Source organism: Anabrus simplex, chromosome 4, assembly GCF_040414725.1.
Source record: "Anabrus simplex isolate iqAnaSimp1 chromosome 4, ASM4041472v1, whole genome shotgun sequence".
NCBI classification, from domain to species: domain Eukaryota; kingdom Metazoa; phylum Arthropoda; class Insecta; order Orthoptera; family Tettigoniidae; genus Anabrus; species Anabrus simplex.
In genome coordinates, this window is record NC_090268.1 from 118,462,406 (window position 1) to 118,486,250 (window position 23,845).

At 38.6% G+C, this 23,845-nt stretch overlaps 1 protein-coding gene across 2 annotated transcripts in view; it reads right to left on the bottom strand.

The window, feature by feature from the left end:
* Positions 1 to 23,845, bottom strand: part of LOC136871678 (rifampicin phosphotransferase) — a 210,305-nt gene that overhangs the window by 2,289 nt on the left and 184,171 nt on the right. For both annotated transcript variants that reach the window (XM_067145175.2, XM_067145176.2), the window contains exons 23-28: positions 20,073 to 20,228; positions 18,702 to 18,862; positions 17,459 to 17,686; positions 14,284 to 14,368; positions 8,289 to 8,514; positions 1,110 to 1,184 (exon numbers count right to left, since the gene is read on the bottom strand). In XM_067145175.2, the coding sequence (XP_067001276.2) occupies positions 1,110 to 1,184; positions 8,289 to 8,514; positions 14,284 to 14,368; positions 17,459 to 17,686; positions 18,702 to 18,862; positions 20,073 to 20,228 (931 nt within the window). The remainder of the gene's footprint in view (positions 1 to 1,109; positions 1,185 to 8,288; positions 8,515 to 14,283; positions 14,369 to 17,458; positions 17,687 to 18,701; positions 18,863 to 20,072; positions 20,229 to 23,845) is intronic.

The window sequence follows — 23,845 nt, forward strand, 5'->3', positions numbered from 1 at the left end:
CAATTGCTTTGATGGTTTCAACTGAATTCCTTTTGTTTTTGATCACTCTGAACAATAGTTTCATATTTCCTCTGCTATCTTCCTTCAGTTTTTGAGTAAATTTCTCCCAGCACTTTATCTTCTCCTCTTCTACTACTCTTTTAACTCTCAATTTCTTGTCCCAGTAAACTTGCTCAAGGTCTCTGATCTTCCCCTTGTCCCTTACCTGTTCTGGCTTGGATTTATCTCTTTCTCCTTCTTTTTGTGCTATGTTCCTTTCCTTTATTTAGGATCTTACTTTTTCATTCCACCAGAGTGTCTCTTTTTCTCGCATTTGTCACCAGATATCATTTACATGGTGACATCTTGTATTATATGGAGTGTTGAATAGCCTTTTTATCACCTTTCAAAAATTTCTTTGATTGATTGTAAGGTACTGCAAATAGGGCATAATGCCCATGGAGTAAGGTTTACATGAATTATTGCAATTTTATGTGCAAAAAGAAATAAAGTTATCCAAGGAAAACCACAGCCACCAGGTCATACCTGACTGAAAAGAACTTCTGACAGTTGCTGGGATATTGAAGAGAAATGTATACTGTAATTAATATGAAATAAAAATAATTTGTTTTAAAAATCTACATATTCAACTTTTATCTCAAACTATAATTTCATGGATGCTATCTACACTAGATGCTGTTTCCATAATCAGGCAGTGGTTGCATCCAGCAGGTCTTTCATTATATTTGTGTACAAAATAGAGTAGAACTATTCCTTTTAAGATCATCTTGAATGGTTTACCACACTGAAGGAGTTTGCTTTAATTTAGATGTATAGTAGTAAACTGTAGTAGAATAAACAAATGACAGAAGAGCTCTGACATACGAGTTTAATAGGAAATTGTGATGTCAGGACATATCCGACATACATGTGCAAATTAATATACTGTACAAGTCCACATAAACTACAATTTAAAAAAATCTAGTGCCACCATGTACAAACAGGTTTTTGTCTTTTAAATCTGTAATTTCACTGTCTGGTGGTAGTGAAAAGTATTTTATTAAACATAGTACCTATAAATATTTGTTTGATTTTCTGATAAGTGATATTATTTTTCTTTTTGGCCACACCTGTTTTAAAGAAGGTAGTTGCTGACTGGGCTCCGACAATGCAGGGCAGTCCATACTCTCGAGCCACTACTGCACCTGGAACAGAAGAATATGGATCACCTCCAGTCAATCATACCTCATAAATTATGAGGACCTCTGAGCAAATAAGTAATGAATTCCACAAAAGGAGAGCCACCATGGCTCAGGCAGCAGCGCGGCAGCCTCTCACCGTTGGGTTCCGTGGTTCAAATCCCGGTCGCTCCATGTGAGAACTGTGCTGGATAAAGCAGAGGCAGGACAGGTTTTTCTCCAGGTCCCTGTCATATTTCATTCCAGTAACACTCTCCAATATTTCTCCATTAATCATTGACCCCGAGGAGTGCGACAGGCTTCAGCAGCCGGCACAATTCATATCAGTATAAATGGTCCGTTATTGGACATTATAAATTTTCCAGCTAACTCATTCGTAATGGAAAATTCTAAATTCCCATGGAGGGAATTAGATGTTTTTCACCAAGAGAGCATGTCAAAAACATATCAGATGTAAGGCTTTTCAGGCGTTTGCTCATTCCTGGTTGCCAGCATTTCGTCCCCGTGTACTAGGTTGGGCTCGTCAGTTGGTACCTAGCACACCTACCAAGATGCATGGCTAGTGCATACCGTGGAGGCTGCTGCGAAACGCTGGCAACCAGGAATAAGTTAGCTGGAAAATTTATAATGTCCAATAACGGACCATTTATATTGGTATTATAAATTTACTCATTCGGGACAATTATTTCAGATTCCCAATTGGAATCAACATCTATATCACCTGATGGCCAAACAGGCATCAATTTTTGGTAGTGAGGCAAAGTCTCTCATAGTGCATTGGCACTGCCGGTGGCTTCAAGTAGCCTACGCAGCGGCCTCCACGGTGTGCAATGGCCATGCATCTTGGTAGGTGTGCTAGGTATCAACTGACGAGCCCAACCTAGTACACGGGGGCGAAACGCTGGCAACCAGGAATGAGTTAACTGGAAAATTTATAATGTCCAATAACAGACCATTTATATTGGTATTATAAATTTACTCATTCGGGTCAATTATTTCAGATTCCTTATGGGAATCAACATCTATATCACAATTCATATTCTCGCCGCTAGTGGAGCCTTCATTCATTCATTCAATTCCTGACCCAGTTGAATGACTGGAAACAGGCTGTAGATTTTCATTTCATTTTCATCCATAAAATGGAGCCAGGAAATAAAATGTTAATAATAAAACTGTAAAAATATTGGCTTTTGTCATACTAACTACTATGATGGCTTTAGAAAACACTGAGGTGTCAAAATTTTGTCTTTGGATGAAATGAAAATGAAAAGTGAAATGGAGTATGGCTTTTAGTGCCGGGAGTGTCTGAGGACATGTTCGGCTCGCCAGATGCAGGTCTTTCGATTTGACGCCCTTAGGCGACCTGCGCGTTATGATGAAGATGAAATGATGATGAAGACGACACATACACCCAGCCCCCGTGCCAGAGCAATTAACCAATGATGCTTGAAATTCCCGACCTTACTGGGAATCGAACCCAGGACCCCTGTGACCAAAGGCCAGCACGCTAACCATCTAGCCATGGAGCCGGACAGTTCTTTGGATGTCCTAAGTACATAAAAAGTTTCTTTTTGTGGAAACAAAAGACATAAAAAGATATTTTCCTTTCTTTTTTCTCATATGTGACAGCCACCAGGAAATTATACATTAATACGGAAAATGTCATATTTGTTTATACTATATTTTGATAGGACATAACCTAATAATGGTTTTTCCTGAAAGCCGGAAGTCTCTAACATGAAAATTGTGAATTTGCCATAAGTTTAATGTTGTTAGACAGACTATTTTAGTTGGTAGTTTGCATAATCTGTATCTAGGGGCTTTTTAGAGACTTTCCAGTTCATATTAGCAGCAAATTTGATGCTACCATCATGTAGTTTAACACATTGAACATAGATGTAGTTATTTACTGTCATACATGGTCTTGGTTTTCTTAACTAATAAGTCATCGCACCCTGAAAATACGTCCATCTCTCTTCTGGTAAACATGAACGACAGTGTTTATAGTTCCTTATACTGCTGCTAGATTGGACCATTACCCTTGCCGGATAGAATATGAATGTTTGTTTAGAAGAGTAGCAAACATGTGTTCTGTGCACTTTGTTTTCCTGCTCATTACTGCAATGCATCACAGTGCCTTGATTCTTAGAGTGATAGCGTGATAGAAACCCTGACAAACTGGAATTCATGATCTGAACTGGATGACAGCGCACGTTTCTGAACACGAAGAATTAGTGAAGTTAACTGCTGCCTTCTTGAAAAGTTCAGTGTTCCAGACACTAAAATCCATCAAGCAGATACTGATTTCTGTTAGAAAAACGCAACTCATTGCACCATTAATAGTTCGGGGATTTTATTCTTTGTTACATAATTCTGATAAGACGTAACCCCTGGGTTCCATTCCCTGTTATGTGTAGCATGAATTTCTTTGGTTCTGAACGCAAAACCATTTACTAATAGAGATTATTTGCTACACTTAACAAAGTAGATGCATTCTTGCTGATAACAATCGATGAGGGTGTTGCTGCTGTTAAAAATGTAGAAATTTCAGCTAACTCCTTCTAGGAGGAGGGTGTGGTGAGGCGGTGAAGGAGCCCTTTTGCCCTTTAGCCCATTACATAGTGATTCCAATGATAGTGTAAGTGAAGATCTTCAGGAATTAGAAGATGATAATTTGTGTGAGGATTTGTTAAATGTAAATAGTGTTAATGAGTCAGGAAATGTATATATCACTAGTGACTCAGAGAGTGATGATGAGCAAAACCTTCACACCAGGCTTCCACAACTAATCTATCACACAAGAACATCATTTTAGGCGAATGTAGGCAGTCGTTCACCATATGACAAAATTTCACATCAATATCTTGTATAGTTTTCTTTTAACAGTATATTTCCCATTGTGCTGCACAAACAGCTTCTCCACGGGAATTAAATCTGAGTCAGCGTGACACACAGGGGTATTTAAATGAGAGTCCACTGGGTTAATCGGGAATGTAGAAAAAGGATTGCCTTTACCAGTCATATTTTGTCTTTTAGATAGCATGTTAATTCTAATGTAACAATTTTAGGTGTGAATATGAAAAAACAAATTACATGCATGATTTGAATTGAATCCAAAAATAATTCAAAAGCATGATAAATATATTGGCCTCATTTCATATTACAGTATCGAAAATAAAAAGAACCAAATGAGTTCAGTGCTGAGACAGACACGAGGACACAAAAAGAATAATTCATGTAGCTCATGCCAAAGTTATAAAGCCTCAAAATAGACTAAAATGATCAGTATACAGCAGTTAACTCATTACAAATATGACGGTATTCTGCGTGTTAAGGATGACAATAATAAAATTGAATTTAAGGGTTCCACCTTTTCAATACAATATGTGATGTTGTACAAGATTGTTGTATTGTATTGAAAAGGTGGAACCCTTAAATTTAATTTTACTATTGTGATTCTCAGTTCAGTACAGAAAAATAATGTTTTTAACTTTGAATGTTAAGGATGAGTCTAACAGATGACACTGTAATCACTACATCACATTTTCTTCCCTTTTTCTGTAAAATCTTACCATATGACTTAAGGTGGAGTTTCCTCCAGACCTCAGGTATGCAAAAGAATAACAAAGATTTTAGACATGACATAAGCTTTCGGGCTTTTGTACATGTCAAGAAGAAAATCTCAACTGTTTACGAGGAAGACTTTAAGAAGAATTTAAGAATGCTTTGCCTACAGGATTTTCTTCTGAAGATGCGGAGCAAAGTCCTCTCAGAATTGTAAAGAATTTCACATGGTTTTCTTGACACATGCAAAAGCCCAGAAGCTTATACCATGTCTACAATTATGGGCCGTCAAAGCATCAATCCAAACAAAGAATTTATTAACAAAAAAGTCACCATTCAGAGACCACTAGACTACAAAGTAAATTCATGTCCTTTTCCCAAGGTGGTGTAGTTCTTTTCAGGTGCACCCCCAATGGAGGTTAACTGCATGTACCATTTTAACCACATACCACCACTCCTGCCATTATTAAATCTCTGACAGCACCGTGAATTGAACCCGGGTCAACAGGGATGGCAGCTAATAGTGCTAACTGTTAAGCTATGGAGGCAGACACCAGTAGTATTTAATGTAATATGAAAAATCTGTCAGTCCCTGCCACGTTAAATATCATACTCCATATCGCTGACAGAGTACAATAGCTGGTAAACTCAAAGTGTACAGGGTCTCTCATATAAACCCAGATCGTCCAGCAGTGTTTTTAATCTCTAAGACTTAAGCAGCAGTACGGAAGACATGTGCATAATTCTTGAGCTTGCACGAGCGTGCACATGTTCGCCAGTCAGAATCTCAGCCGTTAACATGGTGAGACAGTTATTTTTGTATGTACACTGACTGACAGTGACAATGCAACACCAAGGAGGAGTGGTTCGAAAGGGATGAAAGTTGGGGAAAAAACAGAGACGGCACGGATGAATAATTGATGTTTATTTCAAACCGATATGCAGGTTACACAATGCGCACGGCATCGACTCAGTAGGATGTAGGACCACCGCGAGCGGCGATGCACGCAGAAACACGTCGAGGTACAGAGTCAATAAGAGTGCGGATGGTGTCCTGAGGGATGGTTCTCCATTCTCTGTCAACCATTTGCCACAGTTGGTCGTCCGTACGAGGCTGGGGCAGAGTTTGCAAACGGTGTCCAATGAGATCCCACACGTGTTCGATTGGTGAGAGATCCGGAGAGTACGCTGGCCACGGAAGCATCTGTACACCTCGTAGAGCCTGTTGGGAGATGCGAGCAGTGTGTGGGCGGGCATTATCCTGCTGAAACAGAGCATTGGGCAGCCCCTGAAGGTACGGGAGTGCCCCGGCCGCAGCACATGCTGCACGTAGCGGTGGGCATTTAACGTGCCTTGAATACGCACTAGAGGTGACGTGGAATCATACGCAATACCGCCCCAAACCATGATGCCGCGTTGTCTACGGTAGGGCGCTCCACAGTTACTGCCGGATTTGACCTTTCTCCACGCCGACGCCACACTCGTCTGCGGTGACTATCACTGACAGAACAGAAGCGTGACTCATCGGAGAACACGACGTTCCGCCATTCCCTCATCCAAGTCGCTCTAGCCCGGCACCATGCCAGGCGTGCACGTCTATGCTGTGGAGTCAATGGTAGTCTTCTGAGCGGACGCCGGGAGTGCAGGCCTCCTTCAACCAATTGACGGGAAATTGTTCTGGTCGATATTGGAACAGCCAGGGTGTCTTGCACATGCTGAAGAATGGCGGTTAACGTGGCGTGCGGGGCTACCACCGCTTGGCGGCGGATGCGCCGATCCTCGCGTGCTGACGTCACTCGGGCTGCGCCTGGACCCCTCGCACGTGCCACATGTCCCTGCGCCAACCATCTTCGCCACAGGCGCTGCACCGTGGACACATCCCTATGGGTATCGGCTGCGATTTGACGAAGCGACCAACCTGCCCTTCTCAGCCCGATCACCATACCCCTCGTAAAGTCGTCTGTCTGCTGGAAATGCCTCCGTTGACGGCGGCCTGGCATTCTTAGCTATACACGTGTCCTGTGGCACACGACAACACGTTCTACAATGACTGTCGGCTGAGAAATCACGGTACAAAGTGGGCCATTCGCCAACGCCGTGTCCCATTTATCATTCGCTACGTGCGCAGCACAGCGGCGCATTTCACATCATGAGCATACCTCAGTGAAGTCAGTCTACCCTGCAATTGGCATAAAGTTCTGACCACTCCTTCTTGGTGTTGCATTTGCTCTGTCAGTCAGTGTAAATGTTATTTTAAGTACGAGTCAGCTCAACGGGTATGAGATGCATTTGATCAGCAATGTCCTGATGAAGTGCCACCTTCATGAGCACAGATTCATGTAACAGTAAATAAATAAATTGTAAATAAATTTGAAACTACTGGCTCAGTGCTCATTAAAAACATACATCCACACGAACAGTTTTAACTGCTGATCCGCCGCTAGAGTGAGATATTGTGAGTGGTATCTTGCATAATTGAATTATCATTTATTCAACCCACAGCTTGTATTCTTCTCGGATGAGGCCTGATTTCATCTTAATGGTCGTGTGAACAGTCATAACTCTCATTACTGATGTGCCTAAAATCTTAATGGTGTTTATGAAGTCCCTCATTATGATAGGAAGATTGGTGTTTGATGTGCTGTTAGTGGAGGACGGATAATTGGCCCTATTTTTATTGAGACAACAGTAAATGCAGTGTGTGATTTTTACTTGTGATGTAAACTGAAAGGAAAAGTGTATCAAACAAATCCTCACACAATGGAGGAATTGAAAGAAAACATTACGAATGAAATCAGAAACATTACAGTGGCAGAACTCAGCTGTGTCAGCCAGAATGTATTTACAAGATACAATGCCTGTATAACCCAGGAAGAATGACACTTCCAGCATCTTTTATAAGGTAAGATTTCATTTCAGATTGTGTACAAACTTCACCGGGCGAGTTGGCCATGTGGTTAGGGGGCGTGCAGCTGTGAGCTTGCATCTGGGAGATAGTGGGTTCGAACCCCACTGTTGACAGCCCTGAAGATGGTTTTCCATCATTTACCATTTTCACACCAGGCAAATGCTGGGGCTGTACCTTAATTAAGGCCACGGCCACTTCCTTCCCATTACCAGGCTTTTCCTATCCTATTGTCACCATAAGACCTATCTGTGTCAGTGCGATGTAAAGCCAAAAGCAAAAAGTATACACACTTGAAGCGGTGCGGCTGTGCGGAACATAAGTTCAGCTAAGGCAGCTACCGTAGCGCAGAGTACAAGCACTGTGTGCTCGGTCTGGGTTTATATGCGAGACCCTGTACACTGCTATTGATTCTGTCTATAAGTTTTGAAATTGACTCCACATTGTGGCTGATAGAGAACCTTTCCCTAACCTCTGAGGGAAGAGGGGGAGGGAAATACATCATGTTTGTCCTGAGTGACAGAGACCCTAGTTCCAATCCTGCTGCTAACTCATAAGAACATTTTCAAGTGACAGAACTGCTAAGGTCTGTAAAAACAATCATAAATATCATTATCATATTGAGAATGAACAATGCTTACCATGTGAGATGAGTCCACCCAGTTCAGTCACCACTCCTCCAAGCAGCGGGAAGTATGGACTCCAACCGATGTCTGTGGAATGAGTTATGAGGATATCTCCTGTCTGAAGTGTGGAGATCTCCTGGAGGCTGAGTACTACACAAGCACGACCCATAACTGTACCATTACATACTGGGGTACCTTGAACACGTGTTTTACTGTTCCCAGAAAGACTTCTTGATTCTGCCTAGAATTAAAGATATTATGGAAAATAAGGCAGTTGACCACTATAATTTCTATGTATTCTGATGTGTGAATTGATTTCATTAAAATATTTCTTCCACTACCAGTGTTCACAAAGTTTACAAATTATATTTTAACACTTTAATAATAATAATAATAATAATAATAATAATAATAATAATAATAATAATAATAATAATAATAATAATAATAATAATAATAATAATAATAATAATAATAATAATAATAATAATAGTTTCTCTCCTCTCACTCGCATATAAAATCTTCTCTAAAGCTCTACTTAATAGATTAGAGAAACAAACAGACCACCTGATCGGAGATTATCAGGCTGGATTCCGAAAAGGGAGATCCTGCGCAGAACAAATCCTAAACCTAAAAACCATACTACAGATTCGCAAAACCAAACAAACAGTAATCACCTTTGTTGACTTCAAAAAAGCATATGATTCCATAGATCGGCAGACCCTGTTCAACATACTAGAGGAATTTCAAGTCGACAGGAAAACGAGGGAATTGATTAAACAAACTCTGACCAACACAACATCAAAAGTTAAGTTCTTGGGAGAAATTTCTGAACCGTTCGAAATCAGAACTGGCGTCCGACAGGGAGATGGACTATCCCCACTACTATTCAATTTAGTTTTGGAAAAAGTGATTCGTGAATGGAGAAAAGAAACTAAAGGTATAAACATTGGCAGACTTCTTAAAGACAAAATTCACCTTGACTGCTTAGCTTTCGCAGATGACCTTGCGATCCTTTTGAACAACAGACAAGAAGCAATCCAATCCATAGAAAAATTGAATGAAATAGCCGCAAAAACCGGACTTCAAATTTCATTTGAAAAGACGCAGTTTATGGAAGGAACTAAATCAAGATTCGACAATCAACCATTAATCACCAACTGTGGAATAATTTCCCAAGTAGACAAATTCAAATATCTAGGTGAAATTATTCAGCCAGCAGGGTTAAATCAGGAAGCTAACAAAGAAAGAACTGCTAAACTGCAAAGGGCTTACAAAATCACATGGAACAGATACAACAAAAGATGTATATCAAAAAATGCAAAATTACGACACTACAATACAGTCATCAAACCAGAGGCACTTTATGCATCTGAAACACTGATCATTGGCGGCAGGTCACAAATGAAAAGCATTGAGAAACAAGAGAGGAAAATTCTCAGAAAAATCCTAGGACCAAAGTTCGAAAATGGAATTTGGATGAAAAAGAAACCACACGAAATTTTTCAATTCACAGAAAAAATCACAGATACCATCAGAAAGAGACGACTAAAATTCTACGGACACCTACACAGAATGGATAACAACAGGCTGACAAAGAAAATTCTAAATCTAGCTCTAACCCTGAAAATCCGCAACAATTGGTTAGCAGAAATTCATGAAGATCTACAAGAAATGGGTATTGAGGATGAAACCATTCAAGATAGAATGAAATTTAGAAGCTTAGTAAACAAACATAAATTTGCAGAGAAACCAACAAGAAAAAATACAGGCTGGACAGAAACACGCAGAAAGGAACACAGTGAAAAAATGAAGAGATATTGGGAAGAAAAGAAGAAGAAACATTGTGCAAAATAAGTTCAAACGCGCTCCACAGCTGGGCACAACGAATCAAAAAAAATAAAAATAAAATAATAATAATAATAATAATAATAATAATCCATCATCACATGCGAATATGTGGGACCACAAACTACACAAAAAGGGGGACAAGAGGGATCAAAACAATTACTAAGGTATTTCACTTCTACCAATTGCCTACAAAGTGTTCTCACGTGCCCAGCTTACCAGACTGGAACAACAGACAGAACATTTGATTGGTGAATACCAGGCAGGCTTCTGATCAGGCCGATCATGTGCAGAATAGATCTGGAACCACAAGTTGATACTGCAACACCACCAGTCGAACCGCACAGTTGTCACTTTCATAGACTTCAAGAAAGTCGACGACTCAATTGACTGCACCACCCTGTTAATATACTTCATGAATACAGTATGGATAATAAAACAACTATATTAATCAAACAGACCTTGATAGATGCATACTCTAAAGTAAAATTCATGCGTGAAATCTCTGAACCTTTCCAAATTAGAATTGGGGTAAGACAGGGTGGTGAACTCTCCCCACTCCTGTTCAACTTGGTACTCGATAAGAACATCAAAACATGGGAGAAAGAAATATTTGGAATAAATATGGGAACAAAAGATAAACTAATCAACATAAAGTACTTTTGCTGATGACCTAGCAATAATTACCCGGACTCCCAAGGAAGCCAGCCATGCCATTGAGAAGCTTCATGAGACCGCTGTCAAGACCAGACTCCAAATCTCTTATGAAAAAACACAGTACATAGACTCCAAGAGCCCAAACTTGGCATCAATTTAATCCTAGTATGGCAATGTCACACAAGTTAAACATTTCAAATACCTAGGTGAAATTATTGAACTGAGCATGTTGGCCATGCGCTTAGAGGCATGTAGCTGTGATTTTGCATCCAGGAGATAATGGGTTCTAACCCCACGGTTGGCAGCCCTGAAGATGGTTTTCCGTGGTTTCCCATTTTCACACTAGGCAAAATGCTGGGGTTGTACCTTAATAAAGGCCATGGCTGCTTCTTTCCCACTCCTAGCCTTTCCTATCCCATTGTCAACACGTAAAGCAAATTGTGAATTTAAAAAAAGAATCATTTCATCTGTGGGCATTTTAATTTTGATGCCAATTAGGCTGCCAATGTACCAATTATGACATTCCATTTTACTCTATTACATTACTGGACAGCCTACTGCAGTGTTTTAAATAATGTTGTTGAATAAACATGGAATGTGTCGTCAAAAATCTTTTATGTATTACCCGAGCAAGGCAAGTGGAGTCCTGCACAGCACAGTGCCGCTAGTGACGAACATGATGTCATCGCAGTACAGTCAGCCGAGGAGAACAACTGGAGCACTAACCAAGACCGACTACAATACTCAGATCTTAAGACAGGTTTCGATTAGCGGCAATATGGCCACAAATGCGGGCCATGCATAAGTTGTACGTGATCGTACTTTGTGATTTTCAATACTGATAAAAATGTATTTGAGGTATTTGAATCGCTACGTGCTTTTACGTGGAAGCTCAAAATACCTGGAGGTTAATTATTTCGTGGTTACATGTAGTGACGTATTGGTTAAGTGTTTGTTTATCATTGTGTTTGAGTGGTGTTGTTATAGAATGTAGTTAGCATGGATTGATCGTGTTGTTTACCTCTCTGTAAGTCAAAAATGGGCAACGCCTGCTCTTTCAATTAAACAGATACATAGAGGTTAAGCTAAATCAGTCTCAAAGTTCTTAAGCATGTCAAAGAATGTCACAATGTAAGTGTTGTAGCAGCATATTATCTAACCGGGCCAATGAGCTAATGTCTTTAATTTTGCACCAGTGATCCTATAAGGCATATTTTCAACATTGTTAGTCATTTTACAGCCACGCCCCCTTGCTAATATGACCATTGGAAACATGGGGGACGTTCGTTCAATTAACTTCAGCCAGGCAGCGCTTCCACCTCTCTATGTTATTCTACCTCGTTGAACCTGACTCTATGGTATTTCTGTGCACTACGCCAACATCACAGCACTAGTTCACATTCTTTCCGTGGATCCACTCACCTTGGTCAAGTAATACCAACACTGTATGTCATGGAGTGTTCAATGGACTTTATTCCACCCTTCAAAAATCTGACAGCCTCTACCGTATTTGAGCTTGTGATCTTGAGATCACAACTCTCTACCACAGGTCCACAGAACAACAACAACAACAACAACAACGACAACAAAAACAACAACAACAATTCTGCCTGCATTAAATAGCTCAGTAGTTGCTGTTGCCGATTCCAAGCCCAGAAAAAGAAAAGAGTTAGCTAAAACCATAAAAGACCAGCCAGGAAACATATTGAGGCAACCTATAAGACTCAATATCTTAGATATAACACTCTATGACTGATCTCCCCATTACCTTAAATTGACTAAGTATGATGGAAAAATCAGCCAATAGGCCACCTACTTCAGACTCTAGGAGATATTCTAGGTTATCTTGGTCATTGGATTCTCTGGGACCAAGAACAGCATGTGGGAATGTATCAAATCTTTCTGAAACTCTTCAACCAAAACGTAGAACCTCGATAATTCGAAATCAGTTAATTCAAAATGCCACCTAATTCGAAGAATCTCTTGTTGCCCGAAACACGAGCTATGGTTTTGCATGTTATTTGAATTGGTTAATTCAAAATACGGATAATTCGTAATTCGAAGAACATCGGTCCCAGTATTGAAATTCAGACTTTAAATTCAAAATTTCCTTCATTTTGTTAAAAATAATATTTTACGGTGTAATTTGAATTAAAAATTCTCCACATCATGATAGAACACATCTTCCAGAACGTGTATCTTTCCACACATGGTATCTACATGTCATTTTTATGTCATTGTCACTGCAGTGTCTTAAATTGCTTGAACTTTCAACAGAATATGTAACCAGTCTTAAATTCAATTCTATGAGTTGTGCATACAGTTTTTTAAGACCTTTGTGTCTATACATTGTTTATTTTCTTCAATATATTTGTGTGATTTGCTTTAATGCTGATGATGACCTACAGTTAGTCAAAACTAGTCCCTGAATGTAAATGCAATGTGAAACATTGTACAGTTTGTATTGAAACGGTGGACTTTAATAATAAAATATTTAAATACTATTGTAATCACAGTTCAATATGGATCAATCATTATGAAATTTATATCTTTTATAAGCATTTAGTTTGCTGGAGGATCGGATGGTTTATTTTCTTTCCACCAAAACTAGCAACAAATCTCGGCATGCATTACACCACGGAGACGAGGGACTTGTATCTAGAGTCCACCTCATGAGACAGTCTCTTGATACATATCTCAGCGTGTATGGCCCGCTTAAAAATGTTGAAGTAGAAATAAATCCTGGTTATAAACTAGTGCCATTTGCTACTGCATTCAGTGACACCTATCTGTTACAAACGTTATGCATTACCACTCCACCACAATCTGGTTAGTTGCTTCCATTAACTTGTCATTTTGGTACTAATTTTTGTTATCATCTAGGTAACCTTCTCCCCATTCACTTGTTATCAAATTTAGCTTCATTTACTAATGAAACATTATTTGGACTTTGAATGGTTTGTTACTAAAACACATAATAGAGACTGTTGTTAAAAAATGGATGTTGAACTATTACCACATTGATACTGGTAAGTGACAGCAAGTACTCAGAATCAACAAAGTTGGTCTTGCAAACAAAGTGCTTCTTTGTCTGCAAGTTCAGGAGGCACGCAATTTGTTACAGCGATGACAGGCATTCTCAAGAGGGGCAGCTAGAGTCCTATAATTTCTCCTCGGTGATTCACTTTCTTTTCTATGCTACCTTTGTCATTCACTGTTCAGTGCTTATCTTCAAAATCACCATACCATAATGGACTAATGACCTCCAGGAAAAACGGTAAAGTAGTAAGATCTCCCAGTAACGCTGTACATCTTTAAATTGCTTCCTTTGACCTTCAACACAGCATTTACCCACTGTTAACTCATTGTTGGGCATACAGACTACATAGCCTGTCCACCTTAATTGCCATCTTATAATCACAGTTTTATTATACTGTGGTCTGTCCCTCTTCAAGGACACTGACATGTACTCCAACAGAAGTTAGTAAGAAAATGAAAAACTTACATTTACAGGAACAGGAATTCCTTTCACAATCTCTTGAAATCTCAGCCTGTCCCATTGTGACCAGAGCCGTCGTCTTCGCATTGCCCTAGAAAATAGACATACATGTCAACAAGTCAATTTTTGTATCCAGGATCATTTGCTAAAATGATTGACTGTCAGTATGAGCTTCAGTCTTAAACTGCATATGTCAAGTCTGCCTATTACAGGTCAAATACAGTAAAGTAGATTCCAGTATTAAGAAGAAGTGCTATCATGTAAAGGAGGAGTGAAGGGAATTACTTTTTGAACTTATATTAATTTCTCTACAGTCAGTAGACTGTGTAGCTCAGACAATAGAGCGCTAGCCTTTTGAGTCCAGGTCAGTGAGTTAGATGTCAGGTTAGGTCAATAGCATTTAAGGGTGCTGGAATATGCCAGCCTTGTCAGATTTACTGGTAAGTAAAAGAAGTCCTATGGGACAAAATTCTGGTACCTTGATATTCCCCAAAATCATAAAAGTAGTAGCAGGATGTAAACTAACAACATTTTTACCATTACTCTACCAACTAGTGTAAAACGTAACTCCGCCACTGTCTGGTCCCAAGCCTGGAATGAGAAAGGAGGAGGGTTATTTAGGTTGGCAACCACCTGTGAAACAGCCAACACCGAGTGTTGAACAGTGTGAAATAACTCAACCCCCTAAAGTAAGCTAATGGCTTTAGGTGGAGGAACCCCCATAGGATGGGATGATGGTCCCCTCGGTAGACGGAATGCCGCTGAAATCCATCTTGTTTTGACCCAACCACAAAGCAGGCGGAGGTCTGTTAGATGACCATCTCATACCATAGGAGTGTGTGTGGTTAAATTCTCCCCCTAATGAGGAGTGCTTGTAGATGCTGCGTTGTGAAATAAGAGCACGATAACAGGTAGGACTGCAGCAACAAATTGTACTGGTTCTATACGGTATGATGTTAGGAGATGAGATGTAGTCTTGAGTTAAGAATATTTTTTTGGGGCTTCAGATCAACTTGCCAAGTTACAGTTAGTTTCTAGATTCTGTCATTATTATTATTATTATTATTATTATTATTATTATTATTATTATTATTATTATTATTATTATTATTATTATTATTATTATTATTATTATTATTATTATTATTATTATTATTATTATTATTATTATTATTATTATTATTATTATTATTATTATTATTATTATTATTATTATTATTATTATTATTATTATTATTATTATTATTATTATTATTATTATTATTATTATTATTATTATTATTATTATTATTATTATTATTATTATTATTATTATTATTATTATTATTATTATTATTATTATTATTATTATTATTATTATTATTATTATTATTATTATTATTATTATTATTATTATTATTATTATTATTATTATTATTGTGTGGAATTTACAAGCATAATTTGTAAAAATATACAATTAACATACAAATTAAAATATAGATTCTGTCATTACAGAATTCTATCACTTTCAAAGTATGGGTCAAAAGGTTTATAATGAATTATTAAAAAAAATTGACAAGACATGAAATACACTCAGAATTTCTTCATTACAGTTTAATCCTGTGACTGGCAATTGTTGATGAATTGATTCTTTGCCATGATCTCTACTGGTAATGTTCATGCTTCATTATCTTCATTTACATACAACTTTCTGCTAACAGATAGCATGTTGGTATAGAATAACAATGAGTAAGTCTCTAGCTTTACAATGATCTATAATAATGCCATGTTATGTTATGTATGGTATTAAAATCAAGTAAATATTTGACATAGTAATTTTCCTCTTCTTCTTCTCCTTATACTCACTCACTCACTCCGTAGCTTCTGAGGGCGTGAAGTTCCCATGCCGATCTCACAATCCTCTTCCTCCATCCTTTTTGATCTTGAGCCCGCTCTTCCCAGTTATGAATTTGGAGGGTCCAGCATACCTTGTTGATCTCCTTCTTCCAGGTGCTTCGGAGTCTTCCTGAAGGTCTCTTTCCATTAATAGATCCCTTATATAGATCTACTAGTGCTCTGTTATCCTGCATCCTCAGTAGGGCCTACATGTCCAGCCCAGTGCAGTCTGTTGGATTCTATCACACCCATTATAGTGTGTTGTTGAGAGAGGGTGTAAATCTCATCTTTTCTGCCAGCTATGAGAGATAGGATCGAACCATGGGCCAAATATTTTTCTATAAACTTTATTCTCATTGCAACTGCTGCTGCTCTTTCTTGGTTATACTCCATGTCTCAAAACCAAACAGAAGTACTGGTTGAATGATTGTATTGTAGATAATCATTTTTTCATTCCTTGTTAAAAAATTAGAGTCTAATGTTTGTCCGACCCTTGTCCCATTTCTCTACAGGGTCGGGTATGAGATGAGGTGAGATGCATCTGTCATGGCGGGTTTTTATGACCAGATGCCCTTCCTGATGTCAACCTCATCAGAGGAGTTAATGAGGTGAAATGAATGAAGTGATATCTGACACCAGAAAGGGAGAGGGTGAAACCCAGTGCCGGCATGTAGCCTACTCCTGTTGAACAGCACCAAGGGGTCTGCTCAATTCTTAACGTCCCCATCCGTCGGACGAATCACCATCAATAGCGTCATGTGCCCTCACTCCATATGAGCACTGCGGAGAGGTTTGGAATTTAATCCAGGCTTTTTGCACACAATCTAGTGATTAGAAATTGTATACCACCACCTCCCCTACCCTGCCGGCCACATTCTGATGGTGAAATTTTTTCGACCTACGGGACTCGAACCGGCTAACCTCAGTGTCAGATCGTTAAGACTTCTTCGCCTTAACGATCATGGCTACCAGGCAGACAGAGCCTAATATAGGGCTCATAGAGTAAAATGCCTTATTTGCATTCTTAATTCTAGCTTGGTGTTCCTGTTGCCTTTGGTTTTGCTCATCGATTATTACACCAAGGAATTTAAACTCCTCTACTCTTTCAAATATACATTTCCCAATCTTCTTCTTCTTCTTCTTCTTCTTATTATTATTATTATTATTAAAAATGATTGCTGGTAGGGAGTCTAACATTGCCACATTGCCGGCTGTAGTGTTAACAGAAGCTCATTATTTTTGTTTCTCACAAAGTTTTCAGAAATAATTTCACCTAAACAAATACTGTATACAGATAATATCTTACTTAGCCAACAGGGTTGGATCTCGAGATTCTATCAGTTGTCCCAGTTCATAGTGAGTCAGGAAGTATATGAGTTGACGGTCTGGCAATCTGCCCTCAAGCTGCAACAGCTCTGCAAGTCCACGATACGCCACACGGAATTCGTGTACAATTGAGACAAGACTGGCTTTTGATGTTTCTCGGCATGCAACAGTTCGCCTGCACCATGGCATCAAAAACTTCAGGATAGATCTGTAAAGCAAATAATATTCAATCAAATTCAAGTGAAATATAAATTAGGTTGTGTCCCAGCAGATATGACTTCAGCAAATAGTTCAGTGTAATTTAAGTGATCATAACTTCACTAATGGCATTTGTAGAGATCTTAGAACAATGTATTATGTAAAGTACATACAGAGTCTAAATATATGATGATTTACAACCCTACTACAAGGAGACCAGTGGGAACATTGGCCTTGAGTGCAAGTGCTGATAGTCTAGTCTCAAAGTCTTTCTGTAACAATGGAGAAATGAACTGCAATACATCAAGCAGTTTTTATAGAGACATGTTTAAAAAATAACTTATCTATTATTTATATTCATCAAATATTTTTCAGGCATTTGAGTATTCATCAAAGCCACAAAACTGTGAAGTTGTGGGTTTCATACTTTTGAAACATAGCTTAAACAATGAAAAGGAAACATTTGAAAAGATAATTTATCATTAGAAGTCCTAGATACATTGAACATGCTTACTAGACGATAACCAGAAGCCCACAACAATCAGGGAACAGGTATATTCCTGCATTAAGAATTTTTTAATGAACACAAAATCATGTGTTAAATGAATATTATAATTTTCCCCTGTACAAAAAGGCAAGAAATCATCAATTAAGTGAACAGGGGACGTTATGTTACAAAACAAGTTATGAGGGTCTTTTGAATGCACTGGACGATTAAGTATTGGGAGGCAATAAAATAACCCAACCCCCTATGGGATCTAATGGCTCAGTTTTATAGCAGTTCCTCTTCTTGTAGTTGGAATGGCATGCCTCATTTTGTAATTTGTACATTCCTTTTATTTATCTCTGATATCTATAGTATTTAGGTAGCAAGCAAAAGACTATTAAAAAAAAGATCATTCATGAGACTTATCAAAGCACTTTGGAAATTTCTAATAATCACTGGTGTTTGGTAGTGTGTATTTAAAACGACCAGTACATTAGTTAATTACAACATTTCCTGTAAATATGACTTTGATCCCTACCTTGTTCTTTCCTTTTTTACTGATTTCAGCTCTGTCACAGCTTCTTGAATAGTTAGAGGCTTCCGAACTTGTGCAGACTGGTTAAATGTTTTCACCATGGTTTGTAGAATTTTTATTACTTCATCAGGCTTCATTGACCATGATTCAGAGAGTACATCAAACTGGAAATACATTAGATTTTTCTTATCAGTTGTAATTTTAACATGGAATGAAAATGGAATAGCAAGGCATGGAATGACATCAGTAGATAAATAAGGTGGAGCAGAGCTTTTTAAAGTAGGAGATATCATCATATGAAGATAAATTTGGAATTCAAGAGGACAAATTGGGGCAAATATTCATGTATAGGATGAGGAGTAAGGGATTGGAATAATTTTTCAAGGGAAATGTTCGATAAATTTCCGAGTTTTTTGGAAACGTGTAAGAAAAGATTAGGCAAACAGTTGATACAGAATATGACACCTGGGCAACATACCTAAATGCGGTCGGTCGGTCGGTCGGTCGGTAGGTAGGTAGGTAGGTAGGTATTGAAGAACTGTATATCATAAAAGTTGTGCAAAATACAATTTTCAATCTTTTATGTTTGATATGTTAAAACCTTTGTTTGGAGTGTGCTAACTTACGAATGTGAGACTTGGCTTTGGGAAAACAAGCACAATCAATACTAGAAGCTGCGGAAATGTGGTTGTGGAGAAGACTGACAGGGATGAATTGGACAGAAAAGAAGACTAATATCCAAATCTTGAATTATGTTAATGAGAAACGGACCTTAATTTATTCAACAGAGCAGAGGAAAGCTAAATTTCATGACACCTTTCTCCAGAATGTCTTCAAAGGAAAGGTTCTAGGGAAGAAGTCGAGAGGAAGATCACGTCTCTCGTACCTTAGGAACATAATCACTCGGGTGGGTTTTGCTTCCTATGTCATGATGAAAAGGACTGCTGAAGACCGTGGGATGTGGCTGCAGCGACAAGGCTTAGCCTTTAGATAATGGATGGATGTTTTTATCTTTCGAGGATTAATATTGGAGATATTAAAAGTTTTGGTCTGTGAACTGGGCTACAATGTTTTAAAACCCCTAAAACTAATCAACAGTAACATTACACTGCCTGACTATTGTTAACTGAGGTGTGCTCTGTCTTTTCTGTTGCCACTCAACTTTGCTGGATGGCATTACTACTGAAGGCATTATGAAGAAACTTCCGTTTGCTGATGCCTTCGTTCTTCAAGGGTTGGACCTCTTCCATCTTCCTCCTTTGTTTATTGTTCAGAGATGATCGTTGCCTAGTTGCACTTCCTGTTTAAACTGCCACCACCGCTGCCACCACCACTGCCACCGCCACCACCACCACCACCAATGTTTTTTCTTACCTCTCTAATACAGCGGTGTCCATGCTTTAAGAGGAATTTCTTATATTCAATAGCAGTGTCCCATGCATTAAGTTCCATCCATTCAACAGCCAGTGCAGGTGAAATGGCACAGAATTCTTCTCCACGCTGAGTTTTTACTATGCCTTCAGCTAGGACCTGAAGTATAAAACATATTCCTTCATTACATAAACTATTAGGAAAATCAAGTTATATAGAGAGATATAGGAATTTGAAACAACACATAATGGGATAAACAAAGACAGGTCAGTGTGGAAAAATGCAGCAATAGAAAGGGAAGACGAGGATAAACATTTTAAAAAATGACAATTTCCATATCTTCATACACTACTGTCTTCAAATAGACAGGTTCTTCCTCATCAATCCCAGTTCTTTAATATCTATTCCTTCTCAGCCCTTGATGAGTTCATTTTTGCTTTCCAGCTTCATCAGGAGGGTGAATATAATCACATGTTGAGGAGCCATTCAGACATCTTCAATCTTGATGCGGGAAGTGTAGGATAAGTAGAAAGCAAGATAAACTTAGTTTTAAAATAAAGAAATAAATATACTAACTGGATTAAAGACACTTATATATATTTAGCAGAGGCCAGCTTTCTGCCAAATTACATTGGTCTTTGAAAGGGCATATGAAAGTCTGCCTCTGACAGAGAGCAAAGAAATTCTTTGAAGGAACGTGGAAGTCACGACCATACTATCCACGGCCTCCCCACTAACTGGACTCGAGGATTGTCGCACTGTGCTGTGGTGGTTAGGAGTGAAGTTACTGATTCACCAGACTCTGTGCGCCACGCTGTGCCATGGTAGTGTTATTGCATGTATTTCTGGAGTACAGGTCTCCATGTATTTGATAACTTGAAGCCGTCTTCCCTGTTGATATTTGGACACAGTTCCATCTCTATGCTTTTACTTACAAGTCGAGCATAAAAGTCTTTTACAGGCGCGATGACCTTTGCCTGGTCAAAGAGGATTTCATGGTCTGTACTGTAGAAGTGTTCTGCTATAGCAGATTGGCTTATAGCATTTTCCCTGGAGGATGAAAGAGTGACATTCTTGACTGACCTGATGTGTTCTTTCACCTTGCGGCTAACAAGCCTTTTTTCATGCCAATATGAGCAACCACAATCATATGGAACTTCATATGTGCCCGGTGTTTCAAGAGGTGGTTTTTCTTTGACTGGTTGAAATATATAAGTGGCTTTAATCCAGATAGCATATTTATTTATTTTAATACAATGAGCCAGGAAAACCTATGTTCATTAATAAACATAGTTTGTTTACGTAGACTAATAATAAATAATGGCATGTGGCTTCCGAAGAGTCCTAGAGCAGTTCTTTCGAGTTGACACCGTATAGGTGACCTGTGTGTCTGTGAGGATGCGGCCCTGCCTATGATGAATTCTAATGATGAAGATGGCATACACACACCCGTCCCTGAGACACTGGAATTATCCAATGAAGGTTAAAATCACCGACCCAGCCAGGAATCACATCCAGGACCCCTGGACCAAATGCCTGCACGCTAACCATTTAGCCATGGAGCCGGACGTTTGGTGACTGAAAAAGAAAGAAACATGTCTCTAAAAGGTTACGGAGGTGCAGAAAACTTAAATTGGGAATCCTGTGTAAAGGATTCGATTTTGTGTGCAAGCTAGAGAAACTGATCCTGATTTCATTCTGTTTTTGGATGAGGCTTGTTTCAACTTACATGGATATGTTAATTTGTAAAATTAATCTCCTTATGTTGCTCACTGAGAAACCCCTTAATGACAGATATAGGAGTTTAGCGACAGAGTCATAGGTCCAATTTCTTTCTTCCAGGAAACGCTTAATAGTGAAAGATACGTGCAAAAATTTTAAACTTTTTTTTTGGAAAATTAGCTACAAGAGAACATAGTTTCGTGTCTTTTCAGTAGGACTCTGACATAGCTCATACTGTGAATGAATCCTTGCAAGGTAATTCATGAAGTGTTTAATGATTTATCAACAACAATGTATGGTCTGTAGGATACACCAATTTAATCCACTTTGATAATTATCTCTGGGGATCTTTATAAGATCAGTTTTACAATACAAATTCCCACAATTTAAATGAAGTGATCTGCCAACAGATAAGTTTTTCTCAAAGAAGATTAAGACAAGTAATAGATCATTTCATTAGCAGATGCCAGAAATGCGTGGTTTGTGGTCCACTCAACCAACATGATGGTGAGATAGCGGCCCTGGTTTAAAAAGCCAAGGATGGCCAAGGCATTGTGTCATGCAGACCACGCAGCACCTCGTAATCTCCAGGCTTTTAGACCAACCAGGCTTTTAGACCAATGGGCTGAGCATCGGTCACTTGGTAGGCCAAGGCCCATCAAGGCTGTTATGCCATGGGGTATTTTTTGGTTTAGGGACAAAGAAGAAGTTGATGTAAAAGAACTGGAAATGATGAGGAGAGAGTCCATCTATTTGAAGATTGTCGCTGTCCTTTTCTGCTTGTCTTCTTTTCCTTTGGTTTCTTTTGCTGACCTGTCATTGTGTTCATCCTATTATGTATCCCCATTCATGTTATTATCTTTCTATACATGATACATTTTTTATTATTTTTACAATCTGGCTCAAACAGCTTGCCATTAAAACACAGAATAACACATTTTGGTTTCAGTTCATAAAATCTGGTTTAAAATACAACTAAAATGTTGTGTCATAAAGGTAATGTCTAAGAATAACAACAGATTACTTTATAAAATTGATCACATTATGTTCTGTAGGCCCTTTTCCAATTTATATATTTTCCTCCAATCAATGAAAGAAAGTGGAAGGTACAATTATTGTATCTCTGGAGCCAAAGAACAGACAAGTGACTGCAATTTTCATTACATTATATTTGTCTAAGAAATATGATATCCTGAATTTGTATATGGCTTTAATTTCTTTATTCACTTTCTCAGGTTGTTTACCTGAAGTTTCAAACCGAATTGTGGGATAAATAATTTCTGTTTCAGATTTCTTCCTATTAGTGGTGATAGTGTTGATTCTATGATTTCTGGCATTTTAATCCTCGACTGGTGTTGTGGGGTCTTTAAAGATACCAGTGACTTTGTACAACCCTGGTGCTCCTTCCGTATTCCATTCTGGCTATCGCTGTTCACTGTAGCTGTTACTTACTGCAAGGTCAACTGCTATCTGGAGTTGTAGCGTTTAGTAAATATTAGTTTTCTCAGGAACTTGATTGAAATATTGTGTGGTGCCGTTTATAACCCCACAACGGTGTTTGTGTTACGAAGTTTGTCATGACATAAAATTTTGTAAGTGTTCATATTTTATTCGAAGTGCGTGTTTGGTACTTTTTCTTCGTGTAAGCCTTGCTATGGCTTCCACATCTTGCCATGGTATGTCAGTGCGTGATCCTAGGATCGCAGTGCTTTAGAGGAAGATGCCAAAGGAAGTGACAATAGTGATCTATCAGATGAAAATGATCCAAATTACAATTCCGAGCATGACACGCATTCGGAACAAGAAGATGAAGAAGACGAAGAGGGAAGTTTCATGGACAACCTAGACGTCCATAACCAGCCGTCATCTTTCTCTGGTAGGAACAAATAGAAGTGGTCAGCTACTGAACCCAACAGGCAAGTTAGACGTCAAAGTCAGAACATTATTGTCAAACTTCCAACCCTTAAGTGATTGTGAAAATGATGTAAATGACTGTGAAATTCAAACGTTTTATGGGTTTTGTATCCTATAATATTTAAATGTACCTTTGAATT